This window comes from Mycetomoellerius zeteki, unplaced genomic scaffold, assembly GCF_001594055.1.
Source record: "Mycetomoellerius zeteki isolate Tzet28-1 unplaced genomic scaffold, Tzet1.0 scaffold565, whole genome shotgun sequence".
NCBI classification, from domain to species: domain Eukaryota; kingdom Metazoa; phylum Arthropoda; class Insecta; order Hymenoptera; family Formicidae; genus Mycetomoellerius; species Mycetomoellerius zeteki.
In genome coordinates this window covers 551,571-565,815 of record NW_017257572.1, presented here as the reverse complement: position 1 = coordinate 565,815, position 14,245 = coordinate 551,571, and the positions used below count along the sequence as shown (strand labels likewise).

General features: G+C 32.5%; 2 protein-coding genes across 6 annotated transcripts in view; one reads left to right on the top strand and one right to left on the bottom strand.

Moving 5' to 3' along the window:
- Positions 1-7,941, top strand: part of LOC108727961 (defective proboscis extension response 9) — a 68,836-nt gene extending 60,895 nt beyond the window's left edge. For both annotated transcript variants that reach the window (XM_018456287.1, XM_018456286.1), the window contains exons 4-6: positions 2,433-2,560; positions 6,689-6,857; positions 7,075-7,941. In XM_018456287.1, coding sequence (XP_018311789.1) covers positions 2,433-2,560; positions 6,689-6,857; positions 7,075-7,181 — 404 coding nt within the window. In that variant the 3' untranslated portion in view covers positions 7,182-7,941. The remainder of the gene's footprint in view (positions 1-2,432; positions 2,561-6,688; positions 6,858-7,074) is intronic.
- A 1,644-nt stretch (positions 7,942-9,585) lies between these two features.
- Ciao1 (cytosolic iron-sulfur assembly component 1) lies at positions 9,586-13,303 on the bottom strand. 4 transcript variants are annotated; one of them, XM_018456282.1, is made up of 5 exons: positions 13,102-13,303; positions 10,465-10,842; positions 10,285-10,393; positions 10,048-10,212; positions 9,586-9,938 (listed from the first exon to the last, which is right to left on the bottom strand). In XM_018456282.1, the coding sequence occupies exons 2-5, from the start codon at positions 10,828-10,830 to the stop codon at positions 9,670-9,672; spliced, it is 909 nt and encodes a 302-aa protein (XP_018311784.1). In that variant the 5' UTR covers positions 10,831-10,842; positions 13,102-13,303; the 3' UTR covers positions 9,586-9,669. The 4 variants fall into 4 exon arrangements, with proteins under 4 accessions (XP_018311784.1, XP_018311785.1, XP_018311782.1 ...); XM_018456283.1 differs by having other exon boundaries at positions 12,909-13,146; XM_018456280.1 differs by lacking the exons at positions 9,586-9,938; positions 10,048-10,212; positions 10,285-10,393; positions 10,465-10,842 and adding exons at positions 11,291-11,839; positions 12,188-12,649.
- Between the last annotated feature and the right edge of the window lie 942 nt (positions 13,304-14,245).

The window sequence follows — 14,245 nt, the reverse complement described above, 5'->3', positions numbered from 1 at the left end:
ATATTTATGAAATTGGGATATCGACTTTTCTCTTTCCTTTCGTAAGATTTTTATAAAGCTTGCTGGAGTTCGCGCGGAGATCCCACAGACGTCTACTGCAATCTTCGTGAACTTGGCGAATTATAAATTTCTATCATTATGCATGCTTGTTCGTTTCGCGGATAGTGACTTTAATCAGCTTCATAATTTTGAACTTAAAATTAACTTGATATTAATATAATCTGATATTAATATCAGTCTTCTCTCATTTCGAAATTTATGTCGAAATTAATCCGGTGGTTTTCAATACTATGCCGAAACTATCTCAGATAAAAGTGAATTATTATATAACCACGATAAATTCTCTTTTGCTATAGATATAGCATTTAATACGCGGTGAAATAAAGCAGAAAAAAAAGTACTAATCATTACGAATAATAAATTGAGATATCAACTTTTCAGTTGTAATGCATTAATAATGATTCATTTGTTATCGTTCGAAACATCTGATACTGTGTGCTTGTTTATTCTATCAATAATGTCAATGTTTCTAAATGTAGTAATGACAAACGATAGGTAAACAATTATCAAATGTAATTTGCTTAATGCAATTATAATTTGTCATTAACTATATGGCTTTTCAATTTATCTTAATTTTTGAAAGTTCTTATTTGTTAAAAATATTATAATTTTTTAATGAACGTCCATGAACGTTAAACATTATAGCAATTTAGCAAAGTAATATAAAATTAGGAAATTCCTAAAAAAAATAATGAGAACAAATTTAATCAAAAAAAGATTATTTAATAAATATGCACAGTATGTATAATTTTTATATCTCTTTCATTATGGTTTAAATTCATTGTAAGCTTTTATTAGCCCTTGTTATGCTAATTTTGTTTTATATAAAAAAAAATATCACAAAGAAAACAAAGGTCAATAGGTGATGCACAATAACAAATTTAATTGGAGGTATTAAATTCTTTGTGAATATGCAATATTGCCTGCAATGTCTTTTTATCTTGAATTAGCTTTTTCCTTTGTAATTTTTATGAAGTTCGCATTTACCAAATAAAATGTAATTTTCACTAATTATAAAATTTTATGAAAATATAAAATTTGAGATGTCTATCACATAATTATTCTTGCGCGAGGATAAAATGTAAAATCCTTTTTACAAACTGTTATTATAGTTGAAATAAAATTAATATCTCAGCTAGTAAATTATTTGCCCCTCATTATTTTGACGTCGTATCGTTATGTGATCAAAAATATGTTTAGACGTACGTACACGATCGAAAAGTAATGAATGTCATAAATTAATGACGTCATTATATGTTATAAAGAAGTTATCTTATGAATTCAATTAATTAATTAATTTCCACTTAATGGAATGTGTAAACATTAAATAAATGTTAATTAAAAAGCAAATTAACATGTGATTTATGCTATTATATAAAAGTACAAACGGATATTGTAACATGTATAAATAAATCCAATACATTTCCAATAAACATATATAACTGTAAATTGCCGTAATAAAACAGAATATAATAAGTAATGGAATGTATTCATTACATATGTAATATTCATGTTGTATAATAATTATATTATGGGATTTTTTTTGTTACTTTATGTCAATTTTTGTTAAAATAATGAATTTCTTAGCTGAAATTCTTCAAGATATATATATATATATATATGTTTTTCATTGCGAATTTGAGGATAATGTTCTTTAATTTATAATATAAATCCCTATATAATCTAAATTCAAACTAAATTTAGGATTGAAAAGCTGACTGAATTTCCGTCGCACAGATTTGCAAGCCGTGTTTATAAATTCCATCCGTGTCTAATTCCATCCGTTGACGTAACGATGTGTTTTATAAATGTTAATATTAATACAAACTTATGAATTATTAATATTAAACATTAATATTAATTACATTAATATTGAATTTCCATACAAGATATCCGGTTGAATCTTATTAATAAAAGCTAGTATTAATATTAAATTAAAGTATTAATATTAGTATTAAATTAAAATAAAAATAGATGTAATTAAAATAGTTAAAATAGTTAATGATTTGTGGCTCCATTAATATTAAATTTCTACATAAGATTTCGATCTAATTTTTTTTAATGATTGGATAATGTCATTTTTAACCCCGTCAGACCTAATTTTATCGGAACTATGTTAAAAAAAATTTTTTAATTCAATTCAAGTGCACTTTAATAAATAATTCATAAATAATTAATTTTTTTTCAAAATTTTGACCATTTTCCAACATGTACATTATTATCTTTATTAGATCTCAGATGATATCGATGGAATTAAATAATTTCAACTAACAATGTCTTCAAATTTGATACATGTATACTATAATGTACACAAGGTCTGAAGGGGTTAATATTCTATGTTACATATTATATTCTCTGGTTCTTATCCATAGAGCCAGTGACGATAATCATCGGAGAACCAGAAATGTACATAAACAAGGATAGCACTATGAACTTGACCTGCGTCGTGCGACATAGTCCTGAGCCACCCTTGGTTATTTACTGGACTCATGATCATGAGGTACGTTACCATCAAGTATGAAAATGGTTTCATTTGATGAAAATGAAAGTAAGAAAGAGAAGGAGTTCCAGCGAATTAATTTTCGATCGTCATCCCCAACTAGGGCACATCGCGTAAAAGACGGTAACTTAAATCCACTGTTCTCTTCGCTCTACCATAATTCTTTGTCTTCTCCCATTCAACTTACGCTCACACTCGATCTATTCCGTCCTCACTCTATCATGCGACCCGTTTTAAGCAAGTTTTTAAATCTAAGATTCTAAGTTTGCTGACGAGAAAGAGAAAGAGAAGAAGGACGGAAAACTTTTAATTTTAATATTACCTGTTCGGAGCGTTTCTCCTTGTTGAATTTTTAAATATACGAACACCGCGGAGAAACTCCGTCTCATTTCTCAACTTCAAAACCTATCTCCTATCCCCCACCTTTCATTCCTTTCCCTTTGCCGCGTAAAGTTTTTTCTAGTGTGCTTTGCCGACCCTGGTCGCATTATACAACACCTATTTCCACGACCGTGTTTCTGTCTCTGTACCTCGCGGGCTTCTCTACTTAGGTCTTATATTCTTACTTTCGAACTCCACCGACAGTTCATCGCATTAACTCTCTCGTCGTCCTCGCGGTATCTCCCCGTTTCGTAATGTTTCTAGCCAATATTACGCACTGTATCTTCATTTCTCGTTATTACCTTTTCTCAGTTCACTTCGTCGACATCTCTTCGCAATTTACAGCACAGTTCTGAGATAAACGTGTAGCCTATAATTTAATTATTACAGTTTGTTGCCAATTCTCTTTATTCAATTCTTGATGTTTACCACGCAACTTGTTTAACATTATTTATTTTGTAATATAAATAAATTATTCACTTATATTATTATTAATATTTATTTGTAATTAATATTATTTTATAAACCTGATTATTCATTTTTATCTGCTCTCCTCTTTATGTTCCTTGCAGTTTCTTTTAGGTCTCTCTTCTTCCGCACACGAATGGATTTATTTTCCATCGTTTCGCTGACTATCTTTTCTCTTTCATCTTTTCTCCTCATTTGAGGATTTTCTTTTCGCAATCCGATTTTTGCAATCCATGCGGGTGCAAGTCTTTTTCCAACCGTCTGTCACTTTATTTCTTAGTCTATCTTCCAGAATTTGACTTTCTTCTTTTCCAAAGCTATCTGTTCTGTCGCCCTCGATCCCATAAGCTTCCGCGTCGCGTACGCGTGGAGATTTCCCTTCGTACTTGTTCCGTCTCATCATTCGCTTTCTATCCCGTCCCGACACTATTGCATCCGTGCTAGCCAATCCTGCCTCGATATTCCGTAGCCTCGAGTGAAAAATTTGACATGCAGTATTTCCTACTGGCCCCATATTTTCCATCTGTCTCGTCGCACGCATTCCTTCCATGACCTAGTTAACCTTGCCGTTCGTAGGGAGAATTATGCATGTTGAGATATGCAGTATGTAGCATAAATATCGGTAAACGCGCAATCATGCTACCGCCGTCTCGTTGGTACAATTGATTTTGGACATTAATGTGTGTTAACTTTACGCGTAATTATAATGCGTGATGTTTGCCATTATATCGTATGTTATTGCGAATAAAATTAAAATACATATACGTATGTGTCAAAGTGCAACGAAGCCTTGATAATTCGCAAGGAAATAAAATTACCACGGTTACGTGCGGAATAGTGGTGTTCAATTGCGAGTTTCCGCTCGCAGTCATCTCCTCTTCCTTCCTATCGACCCAAGCAATCAGTATTACCCACAGTATAATCCGCTTTGTGTATCCTCATTATAAAAAAGCTTACATAAGATCGCTTTGAAAAAGTTACATCATAGGAAAAAAAACTTTAATTTGAATTATTATTTGACTTTAGATTCTTTAAACAAACATTTCAGTTCGAAACTATCATACCGGAGTTTATCAGTTATCCCAAAAATTCCACAGGCGCAGAGATTATTGTGGAATAAAATAAAATGTTATACGAATTTTTCGAAATAATCTTCCAAAAGAGAGCATATGTAACTCGAAAAAAAAAAAACTCGTGTTGGGGATTAAATTTACGCTTATTTTTCGTAGATACTATAAAATATTTATTCATTGAAAATAATAATTATAACCGTATACTGCATGGATAAAATAAAAGATATTGTGTTAACAGAATCATGCAATGATGTCGAAACAGGAAAATAAACATGACATTCGGGAGCTACAAAAACTAAATATTAATGTCAATTACTGGGTATTACCAATTTGATATTTTGCACTTTCAGAATTTTAGACATTTTGTGGCCCGCCAACAGCATTTAGCCGTCGTGCCATTGTTACATTGGAATTCGCTGACGGTATGCAGCCGTAGTAACAGCATGTAAATGCTGATGTATGTTGGATCAGCTTATGAAATGAGAATATGTTAATATTATGTGTTAAACATTAAAACTTTCATTAAACAAAAGTTTAATGGAAGTCAACTGTGCTACTGTTTCTCATTTCTAAATATTTTTAGAGATTCGAAAGATCCCTATAAAAGCGAAAAGCTGTTTAAAAAATGCTTCTTCAGTTGTTCCAACGTAACAATAATAAAATGTATTTACATACAAATAATAGCATTTGAAACATGCATATGTATGTATATGTACTTACTGATGAATACTGATAGAACACAGAAATGTATGTGTCCGTTTTTTGATACTTAAAATAATTATTTAAACAGTTATTAATTCCGCTCATATCGAAACTTCATTAAATATAGAGGGCTTGTTTCGTAATTGACTTTTCATTTTGATTCAGAAAAAATTCACTCGGGCTATATCTGATTTGTGTGGCAAAGGAAAACGCAAATAAAATATTTTGCTTTCGTCCAGGCTAAAAGCAAATGAAATATTTTTCGTTTTCAGTCTCTGATATAGGGAATGCACACACGATCTTTGAAATTTTTACATGAATATGCGACACTAGACAGAATTTTTGATATACCTCAAACTGTTTTAGAGATATTCGCATATTATATTTTCCGCGAATCCGAATGGATACATGAATCACTATTTGTTTAATATTGAAGTCGCAAGTGGCAATCTATTGTAGATTCTCGATAAATATGCATTACGTGAATACATGCTGTTGCGGACAATAACAACAGGATTCGTCGCAAAATGTAATAAGCATGCAGCATGATTCAATCAAAATCCATTTCTATACGGACGTGAGAAGAATAAAAAGCGATTGCTTAAATTTAAGAGGCAGAATGAATAAGTGATGTGGACAGAAATTAAAACGACAATAGGAGCGAATAAAGAAATTGTCGTATACCGAAACACGGAAACAATACTCAAACTATGAGAAAGAAAATAACGCAAAAACAACATTTAGTATAAAACCAACGACATATCCTGAATTGTAGTTGTATTTTTGGATTTGTAGTACTTCTCCGCCGTGTGCATCTCTCCGAAAGTTTTTGAAATCCATTCTGCAACAGAGTGACATACGATTCGTTTATTTTGAAAGTGTTGTAAGTTCAGCTTTGAAACATTATGAGTTTCAGTAGAATACAGACATAAACTGATAACTGCTATATCGGTTTCACCAAAAGTTTTCAAAACTACACTCCCACCAGTTTACAAACTGGGAAACACGATCGAGCCGGAACGAAGGAAAGCTACCGTTTTTAATCCGCGTACGAAATACAAAAAAACATAAACACGATAACACACGCCACTGGCTATGTGCAAAAAAATCGTACGTTTATTTAAGTAAATTAAAAAAAAAAGGAAAAGTTTCTCGATAAAATACTAACTCTAAATTGCAAGCGTATCCCGATGCGTTTACGAGACACTCCTGAAACACGAAATTAATTCCATAAAATCTTTCATACGGAGAATGACGGAATTAAAGTTTTATCTCACGTCTCTCGCATTCACAACGAAAAAGATTCTGCTACTTTATTTTTCGTTCCTCTCTTCTGCGAAGCATCGCCGATCACCGATGTTCACGATTGAGCTTTTTTCCGACGGAAGATTAATTAATCATCCATTAATTGATCTCTTCGTCGGTTTGTCGAACACTATTGTATAAACGTTACAGGAAGAGATTTAATTAGAATAACATTTTTTCCGGAACCTGCATGTGACAGGTGATCAATTATGACAGTCCGAGAGGCGGGGTATCGGTTATCACGGAGAAGGGCGAGGTTACGACGTCATACCTTTTAATTCAACGTGCTCAACCGGCAGACAGCGGACAATACACCTGCCATCCCAGTAACGCTAATACAAAGACAGTCTTAGTACATGTACTTAATGGTATGTATACTTCTTAATCTTATAACGCACCTGCTGTTACGTTGTTACAACGTTTGTATGGCGGCTTAATGTACCTAATAGCGATCTTTATGCGCTATTCAGCCCCGATTATCCGGTATATTGCGAGAAAATAAATATTACCTCGCGAAGCCGCACTCAGCTCTTCGCTAAGAAAAAGAAAAGAGGAAAAAGAGAATATTAATCTTTCGCTTTACAGGGGAACATCCAGCTGCGATGCAGCATGGCGGACAGCTCAGATTAGCCAATTTACCTTTTGTAATGATCTCGACGACGCTTTTGACCTTCTTGAATCATCCATATTAGACGTAGACTGGACCATCGTAAACGTTAGTTAGATATGTTCCTTTTGATTTTTCTTTCGCATTTCAACCGTTTGATTTTTCCTCTCACGCAACACTCTACGCAACTCGTATGAATAAATGATCGATAAACTACACAAGTTCGAGAGTCTTTCAACGCGATAACATGATTTATATTGTACAGTTGTTGTTTGAGTATATCGTTATTAAACGCTGTTACTATTGTTATTTACTATGATTTATTGTTGTTAAATTTTTTTTATTGAAAGATAGTCTTTATGTAAGTAATATAGTCGTCAGTCAAATTAGTCTTTATACCTTGCGCGAGAATTATTAGATATTCTTTATGAACTGCACAACGTCGCCTACGTATTGTCTACGTCAATAAGCGTACCTTGCGAAAGTCTGTAGGCGAATATAAATGGGCGAGAGAGAATCGTACCTTGGAACGGAAAAGCATCGTAATGTACTAAAAGAAATATAAGAACAAAACTCTGAAAGCGACGAACCGAAGAGCAAAAGCGACAAAACGGTCTCGCAAGAAGTAAAAAAAAAAGACGAAATTTGTGTTGATGCTAAAGTATTGTAAATGTGCGATTTAGGGCGAAGACAGGGTAACGAAAATCGATTACTGCATTTGCGAAAATATTTACTGATTACTTAATTTAGAAAGCTCAGATCCGAGCAACAAGTAACGTTACATACATTTTGCTTTATCACGTTTTACCAGACAATACGTTGCGCTTGCCAAAAAAAAAAAAAAACTACGTACATGTTACTGTTACAAGAATAATTTAGATTTTAACATAGAGAGATGCATGTTAAAATCTATTATTATGTTGTGAGGGAAGAAAAAACCACGTATAAAAAATATATATATATAAAATACACTGTAAAGCTGCTAAAATGGAAATATTCGATGATGTATGAATGAGCGTGTCACGTTGAGGTATGGCTGGAATCATCCGCACAAACGTACAAGTTTTTGAGAGAAAATTGTTCTTTAACGAACAATCGTCTTCAATACAAAAAGAATTCCGATAAATTTGACGCACTCAAACGAAAGAATGCGCTTCAGTAACCATCAAATGTTATATCGTAATTACATTAAATTTCTATTCGTTGATTCGATTTATCAATCGTTGGCGCTTTATTTGATATTGAAACCAATTTATTTGACAATGAGGATCTATATTCCCTCGAATGACTGTTACAGACTTGTAAATGATGGCGATAATTATGAAAAAAATACTATAGTTACAATACTTGATATCTATCGCTCAGATTATAACTCAAGGTCTTTAAAAGTTTATCTTTCAGTCTTTATTTACTGTACGAACATTGATGTAATATGACTTTACTTTGTATATTTAATGTATTACTTTTAATACATTATGTTATGCAAAAAAGCTTATCATGAAGATTGATTCTAATATTCATTTAAAAAGTAAACCAAAACAACTTAGGTTAATTCTAGAGATACACACTGGAGTCCCCCTTGGAGATTTTTTCGTGTCTTTCTTTTTTTTCAACCCGCACCTCTCGGAGCTCCTTAATTCTATCGATTTTTATAAATTATTGGCCTATTCTTTGATCGATTGAAAAAAAATTAATTGAAATTTTCCATTTTTGCTGGAGTTACGATAACAAATATAGATAAGATGTTCAGGGACTTCAGTATGTACTTAGAGTGTGTATACCTAGAATTAATATTAGATTGTGCGTCTTGAAAATTTCGATTGCTTAACGAGTTAAACAAATAGTTTCGGATTTATGGCATCTTGCTCTCAGGATTCATACTTGTATATCATAGTCGCTCTACAAATTAGGACGTGTATATTGTGTGTGGCCGAAATTACTCGAATTTGTTTGGGCAATTTGAAACTGTCGACTACTTTTTGATTTAATGAGTCTATTAGATAATATTTATTTATTGTCGTGCAAATAAATCAATTATGATTAAATAATGTGTGTATCAATCGTATGTCATTTAAGGTATGATTCTTTGAGTATAAACGATATTACATTCGAAAAATAATTTTATAGACTTATTAATAATATTAATGTTTTTTTTTAATTAGAAATAAACTACAAAGTTGAATGTGAGAAAATCAAAATTTATAATCTATCTGGATCACGATAAAAAAAACGATCTGCTAATTACTAATATGCATATACAGAATATCTCGCAGTGTTTTCCAGGAATTAAGGACTTTTAGCGGATTCACACAAATGGAAGAAGAGAGAGTGAGACAGTCGATATTTCCTTAGCTAAATCTTGTTTGTACATAATAATGATACTAAAAAATATTACAGTAAATCTCAAAATTCAAATTCTCTTAGAGTAAAGTGTAAATGATGCTGAATAAAAAGAAAGATCTTTATTTCCAAAATGTTAAAGTTTCCTTCTTTCATATAATAAAATACAATCGCTATTAAATTAAATACGATTGCTGTGATAAGAGATATAGTAAACGTTCTTTTATAACAGCTTACACGGTTTGTAGTGGATCCTTATCACTTTCAGAGACGCATACTTCGACAGGTTTTTGCAAATTATGCTTTAATATCGAAGCATATATCTTTAAAAAACCACGTTCTGAATCAGAATGATTTGTTAGTATAACATGACTACCCTGATGTACAGCATCCAATACATCGTGATGCAACATTTCTCCCGTGAGATATAAGTCTGCAGATATTCCTTTTAATATCGACGTGCCCGCTCCAGCACATAATGCAACGGTATTAATGTAACCATCTAAAATATAATAATGATAATGCAAAATATAATATAATAATTATATTTATGTCACCCATCAAGCTTAATTTCATTTTCCAGCAATAAATTATTTTTGTTAAGATCTCACCTGTACCACGCGCAAGTGCTAATCTTACATGCTTCAGATCAGTTCGTTGCTTAACTAAATTTACTGCTTCATCGACAGATATCCGGTTCTTCAAGGTACATAATCTTCCAAATCCATAAGTCGCGTTATCCTCATTTGGTTGAATCGGCTTACTACTTTCGAGCTCTTAAAATGTAACTTTTATATAGTAAAACATTAATACTTTAACGATGGAAATATAGTGAATCTTTTTCTTACCAAAAGCTTCTGCTAGCCAATCGTTTACACCCCCTTTCACAGAATCAAAACTGCTATGCGGAGAGAAGACAGCAATCTTATTTTCTAGACACCTTGCTATTATTCGTTCCTATTATGTGTAAAGAAAATTAGGTTGCGATAATATTTTGACAAAAATCATATCACACAACTTCACCGTACCTTCCAAGATTTAGTTGTAATAGATTTCAACGGAACAAATATTAACGGATGATACGTGACAATTAAGTCGGTTTTTAATTTAATGGCTTCATCCATAACATCTTCGGTTAAATCATTCGTTAATAAAATATGCGACACAATTTTCGATTCTGTAGGTTCAACCAGTAATCCAACATTGTCCCAAGAAGCTGCGAGCGACGTATCCGCAAATTTATTCATTGCACTCACAACATCTTTCAAAGGTATGCCGACTTTATTTCCTGTAGTATTACTCATCGTGCGTATTGTTTTATACTGCTTAATGTATTTGTATCGGAAGTAAAAATTCTCGCAAGATAATCCCACGTTGTACAAGCGCTTCAGCATTTATAAACAGCCCTAAAATAAAGATGTAACTATAGATGACATATTGCAGTAAAAGGCTATTAAAGATATTACATAATATATCATGTAGCATCCAGATATTTAAACTTATTAGTTATTTAAAATTAAAGTCAAATTTTGTTAATAAAATCGTCAAGATATTGACTTTTTAAACAACAAGATATTGAAAATAAAAAACTTTCAAATCAACCCTTTCAAGAAAAAATAAGACTGTTATTCTACGTAACATTACAAATTTTGTTACAATAAATATTGAAATTCAGAAAAGTAAAAATTATAACTAAAATAATGTTCCCCTTTCAGGCTATTTTGAGGAAATGATAAATCACATTTTATAATGAACGTCTATTATTTATTATTCATTAATTTTAATTATTCCGTTTTTAAATAAGAAAGGCACTAATAAAGTAAACAAAATTACATATTTTATATAGATATATATTTATTCATTATAAAGCCATATCTTCACTGTACTATCGTCGCTCGCAGACGCGAGTTGTCCAGGAATTGTAGGATTCCACTGAACACAATTAACATCTTGAGCGTGTGCACTATTTATCGAGCAGATCATTGTAAAACTCGGTTGATGTGGATCACAGTCGCTATCCTCTTTAAATATCCTAATGATATCGTCGCCGCACGCGGTCACCAGTAAACCCGTAATTTTGCACCAATCGATATCATAAATAGTTCTCGTATGATATCCCGACAGTGTGCAGATACACTTCCAGATAGACTCGTTGTTCGGTGTAGCAATGCCCATATCGTTTCCAGGTTTATATTCCCGCCATATCTTAACCGTTTTATCATCGCTGCAGGTTGCTATTCGATCGCCGATCTTATCCCATGAAAGACTCCATACCGTAGATGTGTGAGACGACAAGGTTGCGGTGCATGACCAATCGCTATCAGCAGCATCTTCCTTAAATATCTTCACTGTGTTGTCGTAACTGGCAGAGGCTAGAATTTCTTCATGTGGATGCCATCTCACCTAAAATAAAAATAAACTTTTATTTCATACAAGGTATAAATCCTCCATTTTAAATAAAATATCCACTCTAAATTGATAAAACAGAGCAGAGCTATTTCCGTCAGTTTCAATGTTAAAGCAATATGAAAATTTACGATAGCACACAATATCTGTAATATATTATACAATCATGATTGCTCCTTGAGAGCACAAGCATAACCTTTAAATAATCAACATATGCTGTTCAGAACATTATCGCAAAAAATGAACGAAAAAGCCCTGCTCTACCTTAGAATAAATTGAAGGTTTCTTTTAACAAATACATATTTTTTTAAATGATAATTTCCAATGGATAAATTTACAACATACCTTCTTTACGTCTTGAGTATGAGCATTGATAACGGCAGCACATTCGTATTCATCGTCATTCACTTCCCATACCCATACAGATTTGTCTCGGCTACATGTGGCGAGTAACTGACCAGAGATTGACCAACTAACGCTTTTAACTTCGTTCTCATGCCCTTCTAACGTCGCATTACATTCAAACTGTCCCGACTTCTTGTCCCATACCGCAGTAGTGGCATCAAAACTCGCCGACGCGATATAATTACCACAGGGGGACCAAGCCAGTTCTCTAATGGTTCTGGAATGTCCTTCGGTAAGGATCATTTTTGTAACCCACTTGGGTCCCTCCAATCCCCATATTATAATCGTCTTATCTTCGCCGCAAGACGCTAGATTCGCACCTTTGGGATGCCAACAAATATTCCACACCCTGCCTCCATGCCCAGTCAGACTTTGCTTTAGTTCCAATGTACCCATTGCTACCTGCAACAGCATACGATTCATATTTCATGTAAAAAGCGATACAAATTAATTAAGAATGCTTTTCGTTAATGGAGCATCGCGAGCTATCTAAAGGATTATAAATGCAAAAATAACAAATAAAATGTTTTCATAAATTTTTTTAATATCTAAGATAAACAGTACACAAAACAAGATAGCGCAGGATACTTTGGAACTAAGTAGCAGAACGTATAATTTTCTTATCGCAAATATATTCGTTTTAATCATTTTTTCTATTAACCTTTCTCATTTTTATATACAGTATAGGGGTGATTTGTTTGTAATGTATGTAATTAACAACAATGAGCCTAGATTTAGAGAGATTTTGTGTCACATGACGATAATTGATTGACGACGAAAGTTATTCCTTCCAAATTTGCTTTGCGCACAGTAATAAAGCAGTAATAAAGTATCCAGAGATTTTGCAAACTCACCGTTTTGTGTTCTTGAAACAAATAGTCCCTAATTCTCGCATGCATATAATATACCGGTTGACAACGCGTAGAATATTTATGAAAATGATAACGTATGATAGGCCTCCAATTGCTTCCGACTCCGAGCAGAGAGTGCAGAAATAAACTTAAGGTTGCCTTCTATTTAGTGACACAAGTCGACACAAATATCATTCCATCTTTCTTTGCAGTCCATGAGTAACAAAGACAAAATAAATACTTAGGTCTGTTCTTTTTACTTAAAGGTCCATGTTGGAGAGAAAAAGAGAAAAGATGAACCGTGCAAGAAATTTAGCTAAAAATAAAAAACAATTACAAGTCTCGGATACTCCTAAGCACTTCTGAAATCGTGATCAGACTAGAGATTGAAATTGAAATTAGATTAGAATTTAACCAATCAAAGTAAAGTTCACTAAACTTAAGATTGGTTTTCTTTCTTCTGATTGGTTAAAATCCAATCTCAGGATCGGTCCACTTGGTGCTACAAATGCTTTGAAGCACTTGATTGACCAATCAACAGAAAGAATTTTACTAATCGATCAAAAAATGTTTCGAAGCATTTGTAGCATTAAGTGGACATCAATTTCGAGTCTGATCACGACTTAAGCATGATGGAATTAAGACCGGAGCACCTTTGTATAAAGATACATTTTCATGAGCCGTTCGAAAGGATCACGTGGTCCAAATTGACGAATATTAAGCGTCACTTTTTGTGAAACAGCCGGTTTAAGCGGCTTATGAAAATATACCTTAAGGGGATCCTAAAGCAAAGGCCGAATTTTATCAATGTCGATAAAACTAATCTGTATCATATAAAATCGAACATAGTAATGAAACAAAATTAAAAATACGAAGAAATTACATATATTATATCTCTTATCATTTCATAGATTGAAAGTATAAAGTATGGCCTTGTGAAATATAACATTGTAAATTGTAAATTTCTGTGAAAAATTAACAATGCAACACAAAAAACTTACGAACATCATTTTACATTGCAAAAAGTGTTTTAAAAAACCAGTTAAGATATTTAAGTAAATTCTTATGATTGCACAAAAAAAAACTGAAGTAGAACACATTTATTTTGAAGAAGTAGATCATTTATTTTTATTGTAGTTTAATACTT

What these genes read in the sequence shown, in the direction of transcription:
- Ciao1 (XM_018456280.1), bottom strand. Translation starts at nt 13,146, where the DNA reads ATGCATGCGAGAATTAGGGACTATTTGTTTCAAGAACACAAAACG. An exon ending in TGTTTCAAGAACACAAAACG is followed by an intron (nt 12,650 to 13,101) that starts GTGAGTTTGCAA and finishes ATGCTGTTGCAG; the next exon opens with GTAGCAATGGGTACATTGGA. An exon ending in ATACTCAAGACGTAAAGAAG is followed by an intron (nt 11,840 to 12,187) that starts GTATGTTGTAAA and finishes TTTTTATTTTAG; the next exon opens with GTGAGATGGCATCCACATGA.